At 46.1% G+C, this 25,906-nt stretch overlaps 1 protein-coding gene across 1 annotated transcript; it reads right to left on the bottom strand.

Annotated features, from left to right (window-relative positions):
* Positions 1-7,044: 7,044 nt before the first annotated feature.
* Positions 7,045-25,675, bottom strand: LOC142771369 (uncharacterized). The gene is made up of 4 exons (XM_075872845.1): positions 25,423-25,675; positions 23,646-23,725; positions 8,666-8,862; positions 7,045-7,403 (listed from the first exon to the last, which is right to left on the bottom strand). Exons 1-4 carry the CDS (start codon positions 25,532-25,534, stop codon positions 7,085-7,087), a joined length of 708 nt encoding a protein of 235 aa, XP_075728960.1. The 5' UTR covers positions 25,535-25,675; the 3' UTR covers positions 7,045-7,084.
* Positions 25,676-25,906: the final 231 nt, after the last annotated feature.

The raw sequence follows: 25,906 nt of genomic DNA, 5'->3' as shown, positions 1-25,906 counted from the left end.
AGTCCTCCACTACTGCGTCTCTCGTAACCGCATGCTGGTTTTGGGACGTTAAACCACACATATCAATCAATCCTTATAAAAATGTAGCGTTCTGCCACTTAGGACACATCGAATATCGTTTTTATTTCTTATCGCGTGCGCTGGTGAATACTGAGATTGCGCGGAAAATGTATGGTGCTGCTTTGTCTGAACGCGTAGCGTGCAGTTATTCGCCGATAACTGTTTTGATAACTGTCGAAAAACGTGACACGGCATAGGCATAATCTTTTGCTCACAATTGGCTTTTTGTGCGGCAACGGCAATGCGGGGTCGTCCGAGCCTAGTGACGAAGAGCGAAAAAAAATTAAAATGATGAGAACTGGTAAATTTACGGCCGCAGAAGCGCATCAGCTTGGCTGCCGGTGGCGTTCCAGGGAGCGAGTAAATTCGAAATTACACTAAGCCTGATGCTACTGAGCGTATCGTTTTGAGTGCAACGGTGCTAAGCGGTTTATGGAAGAGATTTGGTGGCGGTGATAAAAACTCATGTTCGGCGGGCTGTGTCGAGTAGTGACCCAAAGTGGCGGGTATGGTGACGCCACTGCGAAACGTCATAACTATTTCACCATTCTGCACTTGACTGTGGTTTGGTCTTTCAGTGGATTATCACTTAGGAAAACCTGTTGATGGGCTGGCTGGTAATTCGTCATGCTGTAAGTAAATTTAGCGCAACTTGGAAGTTCCTTAAAGCACTCATACATCCACACACTCGTCCACTCAAGAAGCGCACACGAGGTTGGTTTGTCGTTTGTCTTTCTTGAGTGGAAGAATGTATGAGTGTTTCCAGGGAATGTCAAAGTTGTGCCAAATTTACTTACAATATGAAGTACTGCCTCTGTTGTCGCGATTTATCTCCAGACGCAATAGTTCAGTTAGTCAGCTATTTATCAGCTAGATAAGTTTTAAGAACAGAAACAGAGCGAGTTTTTTTTATAGATCACATAGCCTGTTTTTTTCACGGATCTCATTGTTTCCGCGCTTCATGTTTGAGCACGAATCTGTTCATTTAGTTCAGTTGGCCACTTTAGTGGGCAGTTCAAGAGGTATTTACCAATGAATATAGTAATGGTGTATCTGACTGATTGATATGTGGGGTGTAACGTCCACAAACCACGATTTGATTACGAGAGACGTCATAGTTGAGGGCTCCGGAAATTTCGAGTATCAGGGGTTATTTAACGTGTCCCCGAATCTGAGCACATGGGTCTACTGCATTTCCGCCTCCATCGGAAATGCAGCCGCAATTTGACCCCGTGACCTGTGGGTCAGCAGTGAGTGCCTTAGCCACTAGACCAACAAAGCGGCACATTGGTGTATCTGAATGCAGGAACACGCCGGTAAATGCTGTGCTGCGGTTCATGAATGCTCTTGGGATTTATCCAGCTGTCTGTAGTCGTGGGCGTCGTATGTCAAGCATTCGCCACATGAATGAAGGAGGCCGAGCATATGGGCAAGGTGAGATCTCCCGATTATCGCTTAAGACGTGCGCAGTGTCAGAAAGAGGAAGTTTGATTTCGGAGGTAAACTCAAAGCCATGCGTTACGTTATAGCGGTGTCGTTACTGACCATCGATAGGTATGTTTGACGTTCCCCAGGGGATATAAATAAGTGCACCTGTACGAGTACAGTGATGACTGAATAGCACAGTTCAAGATTTCACATGCACAATGAGTGAGCATACGTCGTGTAGCTACTAATCCTGTCCATAAATGTCATGCAGAGTCTGGTTTAAAGGCGCAAGCCATATACCATGCAACCTCAGCGGATATCACGCGAACAGTAGACGGTCGGAAAGGAGAACAAATATTTGGTATTTATTAGCCCTCAAATTGACAACTTTCAATCGATATGCAATGTGTGGACTATACTGTGGAAGCGATGGTATGTGATGAATTGGCGGGAAAAGCGGGCACGTTGATATCTTCCGACAGCGTTGCTTAAATGAACGATAGTGCTAGAAGCGTTCTCTACACGAATAAAATATCGTCTAGCTATTGTACAATACACAGCAATAGAAAACAAAAAGAACAAAACATCGGTAAAATGACTGACACTGGATAGCACTAAAGGCGGTAGCATGTGTTATCGGTAGGTAAATATTTGGTGTTCTACACAGAAAGGCATGTGCGCATGATTATACATGCGCACGACTGAGTTGACGAGTGCTGTGAAGAACAATACGTCACAGCCGTTGCAGGTGCCCGATTTTCACGACGTCGACGAGGCCATGAGCTCCAGCAGTACTGTTGTACAAGTCGCAACTTTGTCGTGCATGGCATGAGTACGACACCTTATCATCAGAGTTCCTTGACGTGCATTGAAAGGACCGGATAAACTGAATTTAGCGTTTATTGTTCCGCTTTGCAAATTTATTGTGTAACTAAAACACCTCTATGTAATGCCCGAATGGGCCTTAGGGTATATATCCATGAAAGCCAAAAAATGACAAAAAGCTCTGCGACGGTTCTCATATGCAGCTTGTGTGTCATGGTTATGTTGCAGCAACTGTTCACCACGCGGAATATCTCACGACGAAAATGTTTGGGATCCGTAACGTCTGTAGAGCTCGTGCACGCTGTCGTCTTTTGTGAAAGGGAACAAGTGAGCGCGTGTCCGGCGCTCTGCGACGGCTGCCTACATGACCATTATCAACTGACAGCAAAAGAAAAGACGTTGGCTTTTGGCGTCATCTATTGGCAAACAAAACAACGAGTTTTGGCCGCTGGACAAGCGCTGCAAGATGCTGTAGGCAGCCGTTGTAGAGAGCAGTTACCGCGATCGCATGTTCTCTTTCATAAAGAACGATAGTGTAGGTACGTATTAAAAAAAAAACAAAGGAGTAAGACAGCGAAATGTCAGCCGGGCCATAAGTCGGTGTGTGTTGGGGGAGCGGGTATGAGCGCAAAAAGGGCTGGTGAGAAAATGGTTGTGTCATAAGAGCCATTATTCATATACGTTAGGCGCCAGGTGTGTACTATAAAGTGATACATAAATCAGACACAAAAAAAACTTACATTCCCACCGTCTGCTGTGGCCCCACGGCAGTGGTCTAGTGGCTAAGGTACTCGGCTGCTGACCCGCAGGTCGTGGGATCGAATCCCGGCTGTGGCGGCTGCATTTCCGATGGAAGCGGAAATGTTGTAGGCCCATGTGCTCAGATTTGGGTGCACGTTAAAAAACCCCATGTGGTCGAAATTTCCGGAGCCCTCCACTACAGCGTCTCTCATGATCGTATGGTGGTTTTCGGGCGTTAAAACCCACAAATCGGAACCATCTGCTGTGCTTTTAGGGATAATATGTGTTTAGAATTGTCTAGAGTTTCCTTATTAGCACTTAAGCTCGGACAATATGCAATCTGTGTAATTCGTTAAAATACCTTGGCGTGGTTAGTCGCTTTAACTTTTTCCTAGAGCCCAAGAATCGGAGCAGCTACGCACCAGTGACGCAAGAGCTGAGGAAAGAGTAAAGATGGTAGCCTTGCACTTTCTCTTTGCCCCTTTTCACCCTTGCTATACTATTTTATACAAAATAATTTTATGCTCTACTTCGTCCCTTCTTTATTTTCCTCCTTCTCGCATTCGCTTTCATTTGCCACCCCTTTACGTTACTTTACTACACAAGGCTTTTTTGTGTTTTATTTTCCTTTTGCGGTTTTTTAAGGACGACAGTCTTTCTTGGGGACCTTCGACACAAAAATTGTAGTCTGTCTGTCTGTCTGTTTGTCTGTCTGTCTGTACATTTGTCTGTTTGTCCACTCTTAACGGCACCTGGTACTTGAAACGGCTGACCCCATCCGCAGCGCCCACCAATGTTACTCAAGATTTAGCGTTCATACTTGTGCAATTGTTAATTCAAACGCAATTATTGCGCATGTATGGGGCACCGTAACAAAACGTATATATTCTGCATGTGCGTCTTTTACTAGAAAAGGCATACATAGGTAATTTTAAGGACCGTAGCGCTTATCACGTTGCGCTGACCATGCATCGCTTGTACGAAAAGACGAGTGTTTCCACCGCTTTGTTAAAACGAGATGGTGGTGCCACCTACCCGTCACCTTGCGTTCTACACCTTATCACCTCCGAGACGGGCGCGCACACCCGTCTCACAGCCACGCGCTTTGTTTTCCAAGAAAACTGCCAGATGGCACTCATGTCTCACGTGCCTTCACACTCGCCTTCCGCCTGTGGGTACACGGGTGCGAATCCTGCCCGCCATAAAAAATTTGTTTTTTTAATTCGTTTTCCTTCTCTTACACTGCATTTCTCCACATCTCCTACGTTCAGTCCTCCTACACGTTGCTAGGCGACGCAAGACGCTACATGAGGTAGAGGCCATTGATGATGATGATAGTTTTTGTTAGCGCCACGAGGGGCATCATCGGGTTTCAGCAGCTCGGCATTTAAAATCTGTATCGCATGCTCATGAAGTGTTCTTTCTGGATGCAAAAGCTGCATACAATAATGTCCTCCGTGAAGCTATGCCATTCTTGAAGGCCTACGAAGTGGTGGTTAATCCGTGAGAATTTTCTTCTTCAGATATAAGCCCAGTCTCATTTTTGTGTTTTATATCTGCTGAGTAGTTCCTCAATGTGAATTAATGACACCAATACCTTCACCTTCATAAAACAGACAAGGTAAGAGGGAAAAAAAAGAAATCGATACAGAAAGAAAAAAACAGATACAGAACGAGTAAGAAAGGGTTATGGTGACCACGTTTAGCGTATCATTGTAAGGGCTAGAAAAAGGATAAAATCAAGCAAAGATTGAGGCATAGCTAACTATGGTAGCATAGTAGAAGGTACGCGGCAGGAAAGCGATGTGACAGTGAGGATGAAGAAAAAAACGAGGGCAATACCACTAAATTCATTTTTACACATAGTTATAATGCTCACAGAAAAAGTGCAGTACGCTTTCTTGGCATATCTCCCTGAGTGGGTGTGAGCCATGAGTCCAGGGAAACAAACAAACAAACAAACAAACAAACAAACAAACAAACAAACAAACAAACAAACAAACAAGCTCCGTTGCTTTCTCTGTCTTCGCGCCGCTAGTGTGCAACTGCCCCAGATCTTTTTTTCTTTTTTCAAGTATTCTAGAAACAAAAGTTACTTTGAAGTTCGCTCAGATACTCGTTGCCCTTAGGTGATTTGTCTTTGGGAGATTTGCGGGTATAAATTTCGCAAAACCTCTCGCTAGACATCGTGTGAACAGATTTGACGAAACGAGAGCGTCTTTGCAGAATTTTTTTCACACACCTTACCCTATTTTATATGCATCGATGAGCGTTTGGTGGTGCATTAGGTGTTGTCGTGGGGATGAGGATAGGCGTGCGCGCAGAGTTCGCTCTTCAGAAGGGGGGATACGAAGGCAATATATAGGGCTGCTTTCGCCCCCCCCCCCCCCCCCCCTTGCTCAAGCTGCATTGTCCCTTCCCCATTGCTCAATGTGTAGGGCTGACTTCGCAACCTCCACATCTAGGTGACCAGGGGGGACGTTCGCCCCCCAAGCCCTTTGCGTGCGCACCGTATGCATGTAAGCGTTCGTTCATTATACCTCACTTCAAATTATCCACACGCGAAACCTGATTCACGATGCTGCCTTCTATAACGACCAAAAGTTCCGCTCATTGGTAAAAAAAAATGCCTACAAAGAGGATAGAATTGGTAGATAAAGGAACAAGAGACGACAACCAGGCAGAGCAAACGTGTTGGTGCTGGTGTGTTCTCTTCTCTTGATCGGTTAGTGCACGCTTTACTTCTTCATTGAACATTTCCATACTTTATTTTCTATCATAAAGCGCCTTGCTTAGTGTTCATGACTAAACTGTGGCTGTTTTCTCGACCAGCAAAGCGGCTTTTCTTATCATCCTAAAATCATGGAATAACGTTCTCATCCTATCGCGAACCTGGTACTTTAGGTCCACAGTTATACCTACTTTTGTAGTTCTGTTCCGATTGGTCTTAATTAGCTTGCTACGCAGAGGTGGACTGCTTCTTTACCAGCAGCCCTTTTGGGACTGCTTGCTATGCAGCAGTCCCAAAAGGACTGCTGGTAAAGAAGTGGTTACTTGTAGACCTAAATGAAGAACTAGAGAAATAGTTCTGAAGTATACAGAAACAAATCATAAAAAATTAGGGTCACTTAGCAAATTTCAAATGGTGTTCGGTGAAAGCCTGTACTGTAAAACCGACTATTTTTTGTCTTTTATTTTTTTCGCTGTTGTCATTTTTCCCCTTTTCTTATATTCTTACCAGTTAGGTGATTGCTGAGAGAGTGTAAGGGTGAGAGCCCATAGCAGTGGCGACGCGATTGTTGCTATCCGCCGCTGTGTCGTGACGTAATGGCTGAGACAGTGTAAGGGGCAGATGTCACAGCTGGCATCGATCGAGGGCCCGGGGGGGGGGGGAGATGACGAACATCCTCGAGTACGAGACATCAAGGGCTTTCGCTTTAAGAACGTGGTAATGTTATCCGCTTCCAGTGTTCACTTGCAAAGTTCACTTAGCGAGGAACACTGGAACACGCACGCATTTCAGCACAAGTTGTACCCGCCCATTTTCGTAATCTTGTACGTCAGCTGCTCTCTTTGTTCTGAGCGCAAGTACCAATAAAACCTAAAGTCAGTAGCTTGTATGAAACTCGATTCAATAATTGGCACCGATTATATTTACTAAGGCCAGTTTGTTATACCACCAGCCATTGCCGAACACAGTGTGTGTCCTGTTACCTAAGCCAACAATATCAATTATCTCACATACACTACTTGATGTTCGTGTTGAAGCCTCGTAAGGTTTTCTTATGCTTTTACATGTGATAATAATTCATTAACAGACATTACGTAACACTGGGTGTCGTGCATCATGTAATCAGGCTTGGCGTTAGTGTCGTCGTAGAATGCGCCATTTCACGACATATGCGTCGTCAGTTGAGCACCGATCTTAACCACAAAGTAAGCGTAACAATGTTCTGTGCGAAAATTTGGCGATAGATAATGAACTTGTGCCATTGTTGAGCGTCCATCACGTCCCACCTTTATTTGTCAATCATCGACGGCCAATAATACCCTTGATGGGCTTTGCGAAGGAGCCTTTACCGGTGAGTGCATCGATGGCGAGCTCAAGCGGCTGGAATTTGAGGCGATAGAAGTCGAGGATGCCCATGCCATAGTTGGCCAGGGCGCCGGTGACGCCGCGAACGATGCTCGTGAGGTAGCCGGCGCAATGGCGGACCAGGTTGCGCAGAGACTTGTGGTAGCCGGACCAGATGGCCTGCAGCAGGGTCTGGCTCTCCGTCTCGGTTCGGATCTGGCCCGTCGAAACACGCTGCAGGAACTCTCGAAACCGGAGCTCTGTCTCGTCCGTCCTTAAAAAAGAGTTCGGGAAAATTCGATCGTTGTTCTTGTGGTCGTCGTTATTTTTTGTATAGTGCTAGTAGTGGTGGTGGTGGTGGTTGGAGTAGCAGTAGTCGTAGTGGTAGTAGTTGTAGTAGTGGTGGTGGAAGTAGTGGTCGTAGTGGTGGTGGTTGTGGTAGTAGCAGTAGTTGTTGTTGTTGTTGTATTAGTATTAGTAGTAGTACTAGTAGCTATAATAGATGCAGTAATAGCATTGTGAGAATAGCTGCAGTAGTTGTAAGAATATCAGTACTATTAGCAGTTCAAGTTCTTGTTACTGTCACCATTGACTAGGATTTAGCGAGTATGTAAAGTACCGTCCACTGTTGGAGGAAACACTCAAATGCACGCCAGCAATATGACTGGCTTTCGCTGAAAACAATCGGCATGCACATCACCAGTGTGTCAAGAGGAGTCAGAATTTTCAACCACCAGTAGTCTTATGCTTATCTAAGCCGCTATATGCTTCCGTAAGATAGCGAAATCTAAACATGCTGTGCACTCATGTGTTTCGTTTAATAGTGGACGCGCCTGTTCATATATGTATATTGTTAGGATCATACTCGCAATCATTTTTGAACGCTCATACTCTACATTACGGACGGTAACGCTGGAACAGGTGACAGACAAGTACGACTGCGGGACACATATGTAAGCAAGCGCCTCCTTGTGCCCCGCTCCCCGAGACTAGCGTCCCTTCTAGACACGCCTTGGCATCAGTGCTGGAAGCGCGGCATAAATTCATTGGCTCTAAAAATATTTCATTGTAGCTGCAAGGAATATGCAGGCGTTTTTGTTTCTTGCTCTGATTGTTCACCGTGATTCTAAGATGGAATTGGTTCCAATACTGTTTTTTTTTCCTCCCAGTACTGAGTGTATTCTGAATGTATAATATGTGGAACAAAGCGTGTTTTAAAACGTTTGCTTTTGTTTGTATATGCGGAAAATGCATGTTCTGAATGTTTAATTATTTAGAAAATATAAAATAAATGTATTGCGGCATGCCAGTATCTTCTACCAATGAAATGTGTAAATACGTATGAAATATGTAACAGATGTATATAGCTGTGTGTTACTGATGTGTAAATGTGTATGTCATTGATGCAGAGTGTTTTGGTTAGTAGGGGGTGAGACCTCATCAGGCTTTTAGCCTTTAGTCTTTGAATTCCACAGAGAAACCCTGTATTTTTTTTCTGTAAATACACAATTTCGACTGTTGTTTGAAAGGACCTACCTTGTTCGCACTTGAGTCAGGAGGATATCGATTCTGCTAATCCTTTGCTGGATCTCAACTCGTTCCGTACTGCTGGTGGTCCTATCCAACTCGACGACCAGAAGCTCTCGCATACTGGTCAGGTTTCGCTGGAGCTCTCGGCCAGTAGTGATTTCGACCTCGATCTTATGGATGAGAGTTTGCTGCGTTCGCAAGATCTGCGAAAACACAACGTGCACGTCATTGTTGTAGCGGACTTCGCCAGTCCAAGCTCTCCGAAACAAAGGAAGAACTTCAACCCATTAACGCCTATCAACTGTTAATGCTTGTGGCTTTGACATTGTATGGGACATAAGGTTACGAACAACGCACACGAAATTTTGGAAACGGTATTGTCGTTTTTATCAGCTTCTTATAACGTCCCTTTAGAAAATTATCAAGCAAGTAGGCTGTATTTTCGTCTGTCACACCGGTCCCGTTAATTAGGGAGGCGATCGCCGGGCCAATTCCAAGGGCCGAAGTATCGGCCCCCCGAACCGCACCACGAAAGCGTGGACAATTTAGAAGTGGTCCTTTTTGGCGCGCCAGCGGACGCCGGCTGTGGCCCAAAGAACGAGTCAGAGCCGAGAGTTGATAAACAAACAAATTATATTCTCAATAATGGCAGATCGAAAGCAATACACAAAAATGCACACTCCACAATAGTTGCATACAATATGTCACCAATCAACCCAATCAATCAACGTACTACACAATTGTGATGTGTGGTGCGCGTTCAAAGTGCGCGCCTTCGAAAAGTGCGCGTCACGGAAAAAAAAAAAAACAAAAGGAGAAATACCAGAGTGCACGTGCGGTGCTGCTTAAACAAGAATGACGACGTTAAAGAGCGTCAAGCACGAGGATGCGTGGCAGGACGTGAAGTAAACAAAAGGTAAAACATCCAATGGGCAGCGAACACGGAGATTTCAAGGCCCAATGGCTTGACACCACGAAACAGCAGTATCTCCAATGAGAACGAGACAAGTGGGCCAGAGCTGAAGCAGGAGCCTGGGGGGACCAGAGCAAGGGGAATTCGAGGCAGGCAGTGCAAGCGGAAGGTCGTCACCGGACCGGGCGCTGAAGATGGGCCGTTGGGTTCCGGACCCGAGCCTACAGGACTTCCACCGGCCGGGGCCTCCTGCTGTCGGGTTCCCGCTCCAAAGGACCGTGGCCATCCGGTCCTGAACTCCTTTCCAGGGCCTGCGGACTTTGGTTCCGGCAGGCGAGCTACAGCCGTCGGGCTCCGGGCCCGAGCTGTGCGCCCAGCTGCTTGACTAGGTCGACCCTAGTTCCCGGACGCGTCGCCACCAGCCTGCGTTCTCCCGTCTCCGACGTGTCCACGCTCCTCAAGCCGAAACCATCACGATTTGGTAGGGCTTTTCGACGTGTCGCCAGCAGCCAGCGTTCCCTCGTCCTCGTCCAGCCCACGCACTGACGCAGGAGTCACGGCGTTCCGGTTTCTCATCACCGCCGAAAACCAACTTGTGGGTGAGACTGCACCGATACTCTTGCGCTACTCCCATCACTCAGCCTCTTTCGAACGTTAGGTTTAGTTACTGACTTTGAACGTTCTTGTTGGGTGTTTACAGATGTGTTTCGTCATGTCCAGTCAACTGTTTATTAAGTGTTTTGTTTTGTGAGGAATCTTTGCCTTTTTTACTTTTCAATTAAACTTTTTGTGTGTTTCTTGGAAACCGAACGGCTTTGTCCTTATTAACAAAACTCTCTGAGGCTCAGCCCGGGAGAAAAACAAATCAGCAACAAGAACCCGCATCACAAATTGGCGTCCGCGACAGGACAAAGTCGTTTGTTTTTCCAGTAGATTTTTTTGACGCGGTTAACACGATGACGAACACGTGGGAGTTAATTGAGTTGGCGGATAAAATGGGACTGACGGGAGCGGAGTTTAGAGTATGGTACGAGGAGCGGATGGAGAGGGAGCGTGAGCAACGGGCTGCAGAACGAAAGGCGGCGAAGGAAAAGCTTGAATTGGTGCTTAGAGCTAAGAAGGAGGAGCTAGAGCGCGTAACGCGTGAAAATAAAGTGTTGCTAGAGCGTCAGACACGCATACTGAAGCAGCAGCTCCAATTAGAGAGGGTGGACTTCGAGCGGCGACTCGAGCTTGCGATGGCGAAAAGGGGGCAGCTGGCGATGCAGAAGGTCGAGCAAGCGGTGAATGTTTGCTCCGATAGCAGCGTTTGCTGGAGGGAAGTCGATTCCTGCAAGGTTGGCCTCGAACCTCGCGACAGCCTTACTTCGGAGCGAGAAGCTCAGATAGAGGAAGGCAGAGAGGTGGACAGCCAAGAAGGCAGGAGTCATGAGGAGTTTGTTGAAGCGACGGAAAGCTTCTCTGGCTGGGAACATATTACTTCCGTTAGCTGCTTGGGGACCTCTGAGAGGCCAAGCACCTATGAAGAAGAGCGCCTGGATATGGGCGACCTAGAAGCTGTGGAAAATGTTGTGGAGCAAAGCTTCGATAGCAGGGAACAAAGAAGTTCCATTCAGAATGAGGTGTGTATCAGAACGTCTCAAAGGCCGAGCACATTTCGGGAAGGGGTAGGGCTACCTCTCAATAGCTCCATGGAAGGAGCGCTAGAACGTCATTGGGAAGATGGCAGCGAATGCCATGAAGGCTCTGATATAGTGGCCACTGATTGTTTTGTACCGACAGAGGTAGCAGCAGGCACCACGTCAATGGTCCTAGACCATACGTATATCTCACTCAGAGAGAGAGGGGATTCTAGTTCACAGGATAGCGTAACTGCTATTTGTCCGAGAAAACACGATGGGAGTGCTGAAGCACTCTTCAAAATAAACAGTATCGAATCGGAGGTGGGCTCGATAGTAGGTATGGAGAATGCCAGACAGGGTCTTGAACCTGAGAACGTGATTGGTTTTGAACCTATAATTAAGTCCACTCAAGATGAGCTGTATAATGACCGAGCACAACGGCATCCCTTCTCAAGAATCCAGGAACCTCACACGCTTGTCGGAGCGTTTGGGCTTGCTGAGGGCACCCCGAGCTTGTGTTCATTAGATGGTGAACTAAAAGAAAGCATTTGTGTGAGAGATTGTGGCATTTGGACATTCGTGTCTCAGTGCGTTTCGTGTCGACGCCGACGGCTCGAGACCGCGCCCTGTTCCTCTGTGACCGGTAAGCGTTCATGTGGCCGGCGGGGGCGCAGACACGCGTTTCAGCGAAAGTGCATAAAAGCATGTTTGCCACAGTTACTTTCGAAACGTGCGAGAAGGGCAGTGCGTCTGGTTTGGGACGCGATAACCTGAGTGTAGGGTTAGAAAACCGGTAGCTCTTTCTGGACTTCGACTTTTAGATGCGGACACAAGTAGCTTTGTCCATAGTCGATTTTGTAGTAAAAAGGTTTATTCCGGGTTTCAGAACTTTTAAATGCAATTGGGTGAGTCTAAAGTTTAAGTGTGGACATTTGGACGATGTAGCGAACTGTAGCCCGGTGATGTGTTGAACTGCGTGGTGCAAATATGTGGTTTAATTGTGACGTAGTGCAGAACGCGCACTCATCGGCAGTTTTTTTTTTCTAAAAAAAAAAAAAAAACTTGAATAAAAGGGGGGCGTATGTGATGTGTGGTGCGCGTTCAAAGTGCGCGCCTTCGAAAAGTGCGCGTCACGGAAAAAAAAAACAAAAGGAGAAATACCAGAGTGCACGTGCGGTGCTGCTTAAACAAGAATGACGACGTTAAAGAGCGTCAAGCACGAGGATGCGTGGCAGGACGTGAAGTAAACAAAAGGTAAAACATCCAATGGGCAGCGAACACGGAGATTTCAAGGCCCAATGGCTTGACACCACGAAACAGCAGTATCTCCAATGAGAACGAGACAAGTGGGCCAGAGCTGAAGCAGGAGCCTGGGGGGACCAGAACAAGGGGAATTCGAGGCAGGCAGTGCAAGCGGAAGGTCGTCACCGGACCGGGCGCTGAAGATGGGCCGTTGGGTTCCGGACCCGAGCCTACAGGACTTCCACCGGCCGGGGCCTCCTGCTGTCGGGTTCCCGCTCCAAAGGACCGTGGCCATCCGGTCCTGAACTCCTTTCCAGGGCCTGCGGACTTTGGTTCCGGCAGGCGAGCTACAGCCGTCGGGCTCCGGGCCCGAGCTGTGCGCCCAGCTGCTTGACTAGGTCGACCCTAGTTCCCGGACGCGTCGCCACCAGCCTGCGTTCTCCCGTCTCCGACGTGTCCACGCTCCTCAAGCCGAAACCATCACGATTTGGTAGGGCTTTTCGACGTGTCGCCAGCAGCCAGCGTTCCCTCGTCCTCGTCCAGCCCACGCACTGACGCAGGAGTCACGGCGTTCCGGTTTCTCATCACCGCCGAAAACCAACTTGTGGGTGAGACTGCACCGATACTCTTGCGCTACTCCCATCACTCAGCCTCTTTCGAACGTTAGGTTTAGTTACTGACTTTGAACGTTCTTGTTGGGTGTTTACAGATGTGTTTCGTCATGTCCAGTCAACTGTTTATTAAGTGTTTTGTTTTGTGAGGAATCTTTGCCTTTTTTACTTTTCAATTAAACTTTTTGTGTGTTTCTTGGAAACCGAACGGCTTTGTCCTTATTAACAAAACTCTCTGAGGCTCAGCCCGGGAGAAAAACAAATCAGCAACAAGAACCCGCATCACAACAATACAATCAGCCACACTTGAAACAACGGACGCGGACAACAATACGCACTACAATGCAGTCGCATGCATTGAACGACCAAGACACTTAAAGACTAAAGAGATAGAAAACCTATTCAGTCCAAAGTTCTTGGAACCAAAGTCGAGATGATACTCTTCCGAGAATCACTCACTCAAAGTCCAGCGTTGTTGTCGTTCCGCAGCCCTCGAAGTTTCTCTTCCAGGAAACTTCCCGTCTTCAATTGGCCACTCTTCCAACTTCAACTTCTTCGCCGGAACACGTCGGCTTCACACACGCAGCTGTTGCCCCGCGTCTTCGCTCGATAGCGGTAAACACACACTCTTGCCGGTAGCTCGAGTCGTCACCCCTCAGGTGGAAATCCTCTTCACCTCCGGCCTCGTCCCTACGGACCAGACTTCACCGACTACACGGCGGAATCCCTACGCGCTCTGGCGCTCACTTCCGTCTCCTCCTGCTTTCTCGTCTCGGCGGCTCGATTAAATACCTTCCGTGCCACCTTCCAGAAAGTTCTCCTCATTTCGTCGGCGCGATGCGCAGCGAAGGCTGGGGAGAGGCGCGAGACAATTCGACTGCCCTCCGCGTCGGATGAGTCAACTCGGCGTGGCCACGCCTCCTTCGTTTTAGAAACATCGCGGGCTATCTCGGCCGCCGATGTGGGGTGAGGAGGTTCGTCGATGAAGCCACGCTTCTGCGGGGAGAGCGCGCGCCCGGGGAGCCTTGGATGTTTGCTTTCTTTTTTTTTTCTTTTGACCTCGCGGCGTTTCTCCCGCCCGTTATCGCAAGAATTTGGCGGCGCGCCCGTTTTTAGCGCTCGTTTTGTGACATCGTCCTACAACAAACGCTTGCCTCACATATGCAAAGTTTTGCATTGCGTGACGCGAACGGACGACGAAGGTAAATGACATGCCCAAACATGATAATCATGACATGCGTGTCACGTAAAACAAGACTACATTCTCCAGTAATAGCGTGCTCGCGGCCGTTTCGTTAGCTTCACCTATACCAAATTTGGTATTACGACACGCGAATGGACGACGAACACAAATGCCAGGCGCAAACACGATAATCGTGACACGGAAGTTACGTACGGCATAATTTACATGCCTACCACTGCTGCTGCTGGTATTACCAACATCGGTGGTGCCGTCGTTACGCGACTATAAGCAACATACTTGCATCTTATACGTGAGTGCGCATGAGATTTCTACTTGTGTTTACTGTGTACTACGTCCGTACACCTCGTAACGTTGTGCTCATTTTTAAATGACATACCAACCTTCCTTATCCCTGCTTCGCATATCATCGATCACCGCTGTACGTGGGATCTGCCAATTTCCGCTTTAACTTACTGCTGCCTTACTATCAACAGAAGACAAAGCTCAGAAACGCCAACTATTTATCACAAAAAAAGTAATTAAATGTCCATTGTACATCCACTCGATAATTGTACTCGAGCCGCACATGTGGGTACTTGCTCGTGCCTGCAAAAGTCTATTTTTTTCTTCCTCGGAAAGAAAACTTTTCTACCACAGGAAGCGACTTCCCTGCATTAAGCAGAATGATGATTAGATACTGCACTCAGCTGTGCATAATGTAAGACTGACTATGTATTCAAAAATATCTCAGTGAATGGTTGGCAATTTTGCATTGCAGAAATTTTTAGGGAAACTTTTTGGGTAGTAACGAAGAAAATCAATGTAGTAGGGCCATTTAAGAATCCGAGAGTATAAAATCATCTGTTGAAGCTTGTCTCTTATTCTGAATTGGCTGGAGAGTGCACTAAAATACGATGAAAAAAGAAGATACAGTGCATGAATGTCCTAAACCTTGCCCCAGGAGCGCAGGCAGAATTTTTTTTCAGTTCAACAGGAGTACGTCCGACATATTGGTGTTAGTGGGAGCACCTCGTTTATATGGTAATTTTTCGCCCTGCATATCGAGGTGTGTCAACCCTGGCTACGCCACTGCTTTGCCGTCAGCTTTTTCCATCTGCGTATTTCATAATACTTTGGCATGCATGTTCTCCTGGTGCATTTTATATCTCGCCGAGTTCATCTGTTATTTCCCAAACCTTCAGTGGCTCATTTTATTTTATCTTCACTTAACTTGCACCCCAGCAAATTTCTTATGCAAATATTTCTCTACCTAATATCTTACATTCCATCTACTGTTATTTCGCACTGCTGTGTAGTCTGGCTGCGCATTCAGTCAACACTTTCAAGGGTGCAAGTTTTTCTGCCAGCTTTATGTGTATTGAATACTAAGTTAGCGTCGTCCGGGGCAATGTGATTCTACTGTTATAAATAATAATAAACAGTAAGTGAATAAAAATATTGGTGGCGTAAGTTGGAGAAGGCGTCGTCGAAGGCTCGCGACCAAGCAGAAAGGTCCTTGTCACCGCTAAGAGGGTCCGTCAGGAGCGCCATATGAAGACGAAATCTCGAATCAAGCGTCTGAAATATGGCAAGCCAGCAAAAGTTTGAAGCTCCTTTATGTTTTCGGGGGCTGGAAAATTGGCAACTGCGTGAGGTGTAGTTGGTTCTGGAGGGATGCCACGACACGATACGACGTGCCCAAAAACGGTGAGCTGTCGGGCACCGAAGTCACACTTTTTCAGGTGGAGTTGTGGCTGCGTCAGTGAGGCACGAACGAACGCACTGGAGACTACTTAAATGGCTGTTAAAATTGGCGGAAAAGACGACTTTGTCCGCTAGGTAGCATAAGCATGTGTTCCACTTGGGGCCTCGTAAAATATAGTCCATCATCTTCTCAAAAGTGGCTGGAGCATTGAATAGGCCTAAAGGCATGACGGTAAATTCATTTAATCCTTCAGGTATGACAAATGCTGTTTTAGATCAGTCAGATGCCTCCATAGAAACTTGCCAGCAACCAGAACGTAACTCCAGCAAAGTATTCTGGTCCCTGCAAACAGTCGGATGGCGTCATTGACTCACGTTAACGGGTAAACTTATTTCCGGATGATATAAACGTCCGTACTAGACGCAGAACCGAATAGCGTCATCTTTCTTCTTCATAAGAATAACTGGGGACGTCTATGGACAGTTAGAACACTCCACAATACCTCACGATACCTCGCAGTGACATCCCACAGTTGACTTCTACTACTTCGCGTCCAGCTAAATGCGACGGCCGTGGCAGGAATCGAACCCGTGACTTTGGGTCAGCATCCGAGCACCTTAGTGACTGATCCACCGTGGAGGGCGTGGTTTAATAGTGGTCCATTGAGGCGCAGCAGAGCACGTATCCCTGCTGGAGTGAACGGAAGTGAGGGGTAGACCCACAGTCCACTTGAAGCAAAAACGTTCATTTTGTGAGTTACGTATAGCCACAGAGTTTCACACAATTGTATGAAACTATATGCCTTGTTTAAACTATTTCTGTGCTCCCTCATACTCTCATTGACGCAGGCACCATTTTGCCCTACGTTGCACTTGCCGCAAGACAGTGGGATTTCACACACCACTCTGGTGGCGCAACGCACATGTGCTTCGTGTTTCACTTGGCAACCTTTGGATGCAATGCGGGGACACAATTGGGTAAGCTTACTAGGTGCAGAATGAACATTGGGCGCGTTGGGTCAAGAAAATTTAGGACATTTTCACGGAGGGGCTCGAATGTGAAAGATAGGCTTTTGCCATAAAGCTGAAACACACCTAAAGAATTACGAAAATTCGAAATGTTCAACGTACAACCTCAAATCATGACAACTAAGACATTATTTACGTATGTAGAAGAAGAAGAACAAAACTTCAGTTTGAAGGAAGGGGTACAAAAGGGGTACTCAGGAGCATGTTGCTTGGGGCCCCAAATCGTGTGCCTCACTGGAAACTAAAAACCTGCGAACCATCAATATTGTGCTAAAGTGGTTTGTCTAATTCCGAAAGGAATACCTTGCATAGTAATGGTGCCATGCACGAACCTAAAAAATAAAAATATACATATGGCCTTTTTCGGTAAAAAAAACTGGTTGTCAAATAAGCTAAAGCACTCTTCAAATGTTCTTCAATTAAAAATAGTCATGCTTCATGGCAACTGTAATTCAAAAGGCCACCTACTACGTCAAAAGGAAAACCTGGACCCATTGTACTAGTTTATTCAAGGAAACGACAAACGTCATCCCAACTGACCACATGGAAAGGGTCATCAACCAATTTTGCTTCAAGCCATTGCATCAGGTGTGAGGCCCAAGGGATGGCTTTCTGCGCTCCCATAGTAGAGTACCGAGTACTCTAAACAGTTCACCACTTCTTTTTGGCAAGACGAACCTAATCACATGAATTTACCACGTCCCACGCTCACTTTCGGAGCAGCATGCACATTCTGTGTGTCGTCAATTTTCCATTAAAGCTGTTACCAGTGTAACATAATCGGGCTTGCGCTATCTCGTTACCGTCTTGTCATGCCACCCCTGCTTGGGCAGTGCCTTGCGTTTGCGCGCAACCCCCACCTCATATATATATATATATATATATATATATATATATATATATATATATATATATATATATATATATATATATATATATATATATATATATATATATATATATATATATATATATATATATATATATATATATATATACATCGTTCGTGTTCAATGCGGTGCGGTGTCGTTCATCGCGGAAACACGACCTGATGATGTTAATCACGCCGTGTAAGCGCGCTTTCCTTCTATATTCCGCGGTTTGTGCACCATGAAAGGAGAATACTGTTTTGTTAGGTTTTAAAGCCTTAATAGTCAGATGAAAAGACTAAAAAATGCTGGGTATCCTAACAGCATATGCGCACCCGTTTGCGAAACCCTCCTGCAGAAAGTTAAGATAAACAAAACAGGGCCAAGAGAAAAACAGAATGACCAAAGACATTTGCATGTTATACCATACGTACACAAGGTGTCTCATAATTTAAAAAAAATAGCGAGCAGATATGAAATTAACTTGTTGTTTTCCGCCCATTGCAAGATTTTAAAAGTGTGTGTACTAAACAGCAACAGGAATAGTCAATCTTGCGCCATCCGTCACAAGAATAGGTTTACTGAATGCTGATCTAATGTCGTCTATGAGATACCATTGACATGTGGAAAAGTAAACATAGGACAAACGGGACAGCGCTTCAATGATCGAGCAAGACAGCATGCGTTAAATGATAAGAATTGCTATGGTAGTCTCATGGCCGTACACTATAAAGAATGCAAGTGCAGTCTTGTGTTTCATTAAGCACGGTTTTTGGAAAAAGCAAAAACAAAACCTTAAATAGAGATTTTAGAAGCATATTTAGGAAGGCCAAAAATAAATGCATCAGTGCACCTTCAATTATGCTTTCTGAAAGAGAGTATTCTTTTCTCAGTTAAGATTATATTATCATGGTTACACATGTTTCGTCGCGCATGAGCACTGTTTTTTGTATTTTGTGTAAAAGCGGTCGTAGCACCTTCAATAAAATTCAGTTGACAGTCAGCGCTCTTTCCTGTCCTTTTTTTTCTGTTCTTGAAATTGTCGCGCTGTTACTAGAACACAACCACAATGAACCACCTCGCCCAAATTAAGCTCTTGTTTCTTGGAGTGCCGGGATTCGTAAACTTCATGGGTGATGTACTGGTATTTGGCTCTTCTCAGAAAGAGCGTGATGAGCGGTTGTTCAAGGTTTTAAACCGCGTAGCGGAAGCCGGCGTAACCTTGAATCAAGGAAAGTGTCAGTTCAGTGCAAAAGAGCTTTGTCTTTTTTTTTTTTTTGATGCCTAGTGAGCGAAAAAAACATGAGGCTGGACCCTGCTAAAGTTAAGGCGATCACAGATATTGAAGCTGCCGGAAAATGTCGGCGACTTGCGCAGATTTCTTGGTCTCGCTAACCACTGCTCACGGTCTACTCCAGACTTGGCAGATAATACCGCGCCATTACGTCAGCTGCTGCAAGGGAACAAAAAGTGGGTTTGGGCTACGCCTCATCAGATGGCTTTTGACAGCGTAAAACGTGCTATCTGTTCAGACAGGTGTGTGGCAAAGTTTGATCCACGTAATCAAACTATTCTTTCTGCAGACGCGTCTTCATGTGGGTTGGGGGCAGTTCTGCTTCAGCTACAACCAAACAGAGAGAGAAAGCCGATTGTGTTTGTTTTCAGATAGCTAATCCCAACGAAATGCACTATGCGAAAATTGAAAAGGAGACCCTAGCTCTAACGTGGGCTGCCGAACGTCTTGAAGGTTACGTGCGAAGCAGATCACAAACGCTAGAAACAGATCACAAACTTTCCTATCTGGGTCTTTCCTATTAGTGACACTAAAAGGAAAGACCCAGATAGATTTTCTACCGCCGCGCATTCCACGATTTCGTATGCGTCTGATGCGATTCAGCTCTGAGGGGGAATACGTTCCGGAAAAAAAAATGGCTGGCGCGCTTTCTAGAGCACGAGCGTGAGAAAAAAAATCAAGGACCTCCTTTCGGTTGACGAGGTCAACTTGTTTGTCTCAGGTTTGTTGTCAGAGTTGAGTGATTCGGATCGCTTTCGACTGGTGGGTGAAGAGCAGGCGAAGGACGAGACCTGCCGTGCTTTGTGTCGTTACCTTCGTGAAGGATGGCCGGGCCCAGCTTGGCTGTCAAGCGTAATTAGGCCATATTGGCAAGATCGCGCAACATTGAGCATGTCTGTAAAGGGCTGATAATGCAAGACATTCGCCTCGTTGTGCCACGCTCGATGCAGAAAAAAAAATGTTGAATCTGCTTCACGAGGGCCATCAGGGTATCGTGAGATGCAGAGCGAGAGCGCGGGAATCTGTTTGGTGACCGGGCTTAAGCTCTCAGCTTGCTTCTTGGTTGTAAACTGCCGTGTCTGTTCGCAATTTCGAGAGCAGCCAAGTGAACCAATGATCCCCACGCAGACACCTAGTCGACCATGGCAAAGGGTCGCAGCCGATATCTTCCATCTCAATGGCCGTGACTATTTGCCTTGGTTCACTATATATATCGCCTTCCAGAGTTGTGTTTTCTGACATCTTTCACCAGCGGCAGCATTGTTCATCATATCGAAGACGTCTTCGCTGGGCACTGATACAGGAAGCGCCGGTGACAGCTAACGGTGCTCAATTTGTCAGCGAGGAATTTAAGGCTTTCGCAGAGGCGTATGGATTCGAAAGTGTGACATGTAGCCCTATGTACCCGCAAGCAAACTGGGAGCTTCAACGAATGGTGAAAACGGTGAAAGGGCTACTGCTAAAATCTCATGATCCCTATTTGGCTCTGTTAGCCTACAGAAACACCCCAGGACCCCTAGGCAAGACTCTAGCGGAGCTGCTCATGGGGCGGTGGCTTCGAACTACCCTGCCCATCCACCCAAACGAATTGATGCCAAAGGCGCCCAATCTGAAAGAGGTGCGGAAAAAGGATGTGGTTCTCCGGGACAAGCAAAGGCAAAATTACACGCTGCCCGCCACCTTGGCCCATTGGAGCCTGGGGACACCATCTGCGTCAAGGACTTCCGGCGGAAAGGCGTCATCTGCCAGCGGGCTAGATTGCCGCAGTCGTATGTCGCCGATACAGAGAACGACGTTAGATAGAACGCAACAAGAAAATTCTAGTCAAGCAAACGCCAAGCAGAGTTCCAGACACCTACGACGAGTCGTACGAGTTTCCTCCTAGCCTGCAAAACCTAGAAACTAGCGAGCAGCCTAACTCTCTAACCCTCATGTGTACGGGCCCAGAGGATCGCAGTAACCTGTCATTGCCGTGGTGTCCAGGCGAATATTTCACACGATTTGGTAGCACTGTAACAAAGCCAGACCATTACATTTCTGAATGTAGTACATGAATGCACTACATTCAAAATGTGTTTTTTTACTGTGTTTTGGCGGTTTCAACTCGGTTCGGTATTTGGAAACGTAACGCGAGGTGGTTCCTGTTTGTAGTTGTTCAAAGTTTATATGTCTTAAAAGGGGAAATTTTGGGACGTTAAACCCCACATATCAATCACTAAAAGAGAAAATGTGCCATAATCGTGCTTGTGCTATCTCGTTACCGCCTTGTCATGCCCCCCCCCCCCTGCTGTGGCAGTGCCTTGCGCATGCGTGCAATACCGACACACACACACACACACACACACACATATATATATATATATATATATATATATATATATATATATATATATATATATATATATATATATATATATATATATATATATATATATATATATAATTGAACAAATTAACATGGGGGCGTCGTCCCGTTCGTGTTCAATGCGGTGTCGTTCGTCGCGGAAACACGACAGGAAGCGCTTGAGGTGTGTGCTTTCTGTGTGTCCGGGGTTTTTTGTGTGCTTTTTGTACTACATCATGATTATAAGCAAGCACCAACTAGCCCACGAACAAGTCCTTCTGCAGAACAAGATGTTTCATCTTGAACACGCCAACTGCGGTCATCGTCAACGTCACGATAACGTGACAATATTAAAAATTGTGCGATTTTAACGTCCCAAAACCACGATATAATTATGCGGGGTGCAATCGCGGGGCCCCGCGAATTTCTACCACCTGGAATCCTCTAAAGTACATTTATATTCAAGCACAGGGGAGTCAAGCACTTTCAACTTCATCGAAAACATGGCCGCCCCGACCGCTATTTTATCCTGTGACCTGCGGATCAGCGGTCAGGTGGCGTAACGTGACGGGTTTGTTATTGCTAGCGTAAAGCACAAGTGCTTCACTGGAGGTTTTCAATGGGAATGCATCTTTAGTCGGGCTATGTCGGGCATTCGGCGTTGTCCACGGCGTCCGTGCACTGGCAGGTGTTATCTCTCTGCTCTCACTCACTCTGCCATAGCAACAGCTGCGGGCGCGCGCGCTTATTCTCACCCCTAGCAACGGGAGCATGTGCTGCGAGAGAGTATAGGAGAGGGTGCGTGCAGTTTTGTGCCCCCTCTCCCGTCTGCTCACGCCTCACTCTCCACCGTTCGCTGGCTGGGCGCCTCTCAAGAGCTTCCGGAAATTTGTGCTCGAAATGCCACTGTGAAACGCCAACGCCGAGCCGAGAACGCTGTGCACCCCGCTCTCCCGTCCACTCACTCTTCACTATCGACCGTTCGTTGGCTTGGTGCCTCTGAAGCCGATGGCACAAGTCGATGAAGGCGAATGTCTGACGGCAACGGTACTTTCCCTCGGCCCAAAGAATGCATGCGCATTTCCTCACGATTCCTTTCGGAGAGGTGGGGACATTTTTTTTTTTACTTTTTGCTGGCGTTGATCTTAGTTTAGCCCGAAAGCCATATTAACGCGATAGCGTTAAAGACCTCGTGTCGCAGAAAACCCGCCACCAGCATCGGCCCCATCTGTTGTGAGTGAAAAATCGTCTGTGCGTCTGTGACTGAAAAATCAAGTCGCCGAGATAGCCGCAGGAGGCCACTACTTGTCCATACGTGCGTGCGCGATCACAGCGAAAAAGCCGTGCATTCGAAGAAAAAAAAGTGCTTGAGCTCACGAGGTGCGGTAGTTTCCTTGCCCTGCCACCCCTCCCTCCTTAGCTTCCAGCGCTATCGTCGGGACGAGATAAGAGATAATGCAATTGCAGCAAGTGACAAACCTTTGTAACTCCACTTGCACAGGACGGGTTCTTAAAATTTTTGTGGCGTTTAACCCGTGAGGCAATAAGCTTTTCTTGGGAATTCATTCCATGGTTACTTAAAAAAGTGTTTCATGACTCCTTTAACACATTTTGTTCGACAGGTGTCACGACGAAAACAAGCACATTCGATGGTAATAGCGCACGCTGGTCCAATCTACTGTGTGCGCGTTTGTGTGCTTGCGTGTGTAAGTAGCAAAACATATGAATAAGTATGCACTTAGCGGTTGAAGAGTGGACTAGGGGCCGGATTTCGCTATCGCATTCAACTCTAAAGGCGAAGCTTAAGGGTGTTTTTTTTTTTTTACGCATTGGGGCCTTTTTTGCATTTGTAACAGGTTTTAATAGCTACGGTTGTTCAAGGTGCCAGCCGACACATGCATCAATTTTACAGCTTCAATCGCAAATTACTTTACACGTGATACTCTTATTCTTAAAATACAACCATTTCTATATAAGTTACGGGTCTGAATGCTAAAATGACGTGCTCAGTCAGAAGAAATTATCAATGGAGATGATCTTAAGGTAAGTTTTTGGCGGCAGTTCGACATTAAGAGGTGACAGGTTCGTCATAAAGAGGTTCTACGTTAAGAAGGCGGGGAGGGGGGGGGGTGGCATGGAATAAAAATTGCTTAGTATGCTTTAGTATGGACCTACCTCCACACCACCACGAAGACCCAAGCCGGGAGTATCCGTCGTATCTTCTTTCTCCACAGGATCAAAGCCTTCATCAACTCCTGCAGGTCAAATTCCTTTCGGGTCAAGTACTGACATATCCATTCGAAAGAGCGTCGTAAAAAAAAGGTGTGCATAAATTGCCAGGTCACACATTTTTAATGCGCATGTATTTAATTAACATTGAAATACAGCCAATAAAATATTCATATACTTTATAAATTGTAACAATCTTTACTCAACTCTAGGAGGAGAAAAACGAAGGGACAGGGAGGTTAGTCTGTTCGCAGAACGGCTGGTTACCCTATATGCTGCGGAAATTGGTAATGGTATTAAAGGTTAATAGTATTAAAGCAAGGTACAATAAACAAGTTGCAAGAAGAAATAAAGAGGAAAAAACAACAATACGTTAGACGATACTGCTCAAAGTCTGTCTTTGAGAGTAGTTGTCCGGGAGAGAAGCAAAAGTGCTCTCAAAGCTTTCCGTGCCGAGAACGGTTTTGTCCAGTGTATATACTAAAACGTTTTCCTCTGACAATGGGCGACTGTCAACTATATCGAACACTTTTGACAGCTATTTTCTGGGTGCATTGAAGTGAGGGCACACAGACAGAAGATGGGCAATGTCTCTTTGCAACTACATATATCGCATGACGGGCTACTCGCCGCGCCGATGCGAAACGAGTAAGCATTTGTGAAAGCTACCTCGACCCACACGTTGCAGAGCAGCATCTCCTGCAGTTCCAGTTATTCCCGTCGGAAAACAGAACATGTAGATTGGGGTTTGGCTTGCTAAGACGAGCGTTCGTGAATTCCGCCCTGTTCCACTGTGACAGTGTCAATTGAGGTACAAGTGAAGAAGTGAAGGAAGCCTTGTAGCGTTATCGAGAACGGACTGAACTCGAATTGCCGAAGGCTGGGTTACGACATGAATACCTCACCTTTAGTATAAGTGTAAGCACGACCTTCTGCAGACCTAGAACGTTTTGACTAGTACATACATCATACGCCACGTGCGACTAGGCTGTGAATTTGTACTTTACTCTAAACATGATGGTGACGTCAACGGCGAAAATTTTGTTCGAGTGTTCGGATGATTGATATCGATATAAAAATAATCTTAAGAAAACGACGCGTGCCTCTTTAGCCGAGCGGGTGAATCGATGTGACGTACCCACCGGATTAAGTGGAGTTTGGTTTCTGAGCCACAGTTTTGTACGTACTATTTTTCATGTGAATTGGCTTGAAGAACGAATTGAAAGCGCAATCGTCATTTCATTTCCTAGTAATTTTAGTGTATTGTTAGCACAAGATATTTTACTGTCAGTTGATAAGCGCCACGTGCTTTCCTAAAATCAATGTTCAAACGAAAAAAAGCATGTTTGCTCTACTTTTTTAAGCTACAAATAACAAAGCCAGGCAGCCAAGTTACTATCTTCAACAAACTTTTGAGGAACCATCATTAGGTATGGGTACATGTGCCTATTTTCTAAACGGTACCTGCAAGAATACGTGCCGACTATTGAGGTACTTGGAGAGGGTTTTCTAATTGTTCTTCAAAAAAAATCGGCATATGGCTGGTGCTAAATTGCATAATAAATGTAAGAACGCTGAAAAAAAAAAGGACCAGCAAGGCGTGTATACTTGTTCTTGCTTGTTTCACTGTTATTACATTTGTTAGCACTCCCAACAGACACAAGTCTGCTCCCTTTATACCTAAATAGTAAGAAGTCGGTGTGTCTTATCAGCGTTCACTTACCTTTATTCGGTGAAGAGACAGGATCTGTGAAAAATGGGAGCAGAAAAGTTGCATTGACTTTGCAGAAAAGTGCGGAAAGAAGGATTAGCATCGGGCATTGTAGAGATTTCATTATGCGTCGCTTTTCCGAGGAGGAAGGAATCCACGTGGTACACGTCTGAGATTCTGCGATCACACTATCTCAACAATGTCCTTTGGCACTGCTGGTGCTGGAGTCTTGGTAATTGCATTCTTCTGAACACTGTTGTCTAAAGGCCAACTTACTGCGCACAACACCACTCTTGCGCAGACTGACGGTACGCACGAAAGGGAAAAAAAATGGGTGAAGCGGTCATTGGCGGACGCCACCCTTTTCACTGGAGGAACAAGGTTCAAAGAGCGGTGCATACGCAAGCACACACAAACATACAAAATATTAGAACCCTTCAATGAAGAGGTTGTGCGACCAGGCTGTGGCTTCGTTCTTGGAAAAAGAACGGCTCAC

The sequence above is a fragment of the Rhipicephalus microplus genome, chromosome 9, assembly GCF_043290135.1.
Source record: "Rhipicephalus microplus isolate Deutch F79 chromosome 9, USDA_Rmic, whole genome shotgun sequence".
Lineage (NCBI taxonomy): Eukaryota > Metazoa > Arthropoda > Arachnida > Ixodida > Ixodidae > Rhipicephalus > Rhipicephalus microplus.
The sequence above is the reverse complement of the archived record's forward strand: the minus strand, read 5'-3'. Positions and strand labels throughout refer to the sequence as shown.

Bases quoted from the DNA above. Each gene is read 5' to 3' on its own strand.
- LOC142771369 (XM_075872845.1), bottom strand. From the start codon at position 25,534: ATGAAATCTCTACAATGCCCGATGCTAATCCTTCTTTCCGCACTTTTC. The intron at 8,863-23,645 runs GTAGGTCCATAC...GTGTTTTCGCAG, and splicing joins GTCTTCGTGGTGGTGTGGAG to ATCTTGCGAACGCAGCAAAC. The intron at 7,404-8,665 runs GTAGGTCCTTTC...CTCTTTTTTAAG, and splicing joins CTGACTCAAGTGCGAACAAG to GACGGACGAGACAGAGCTCC.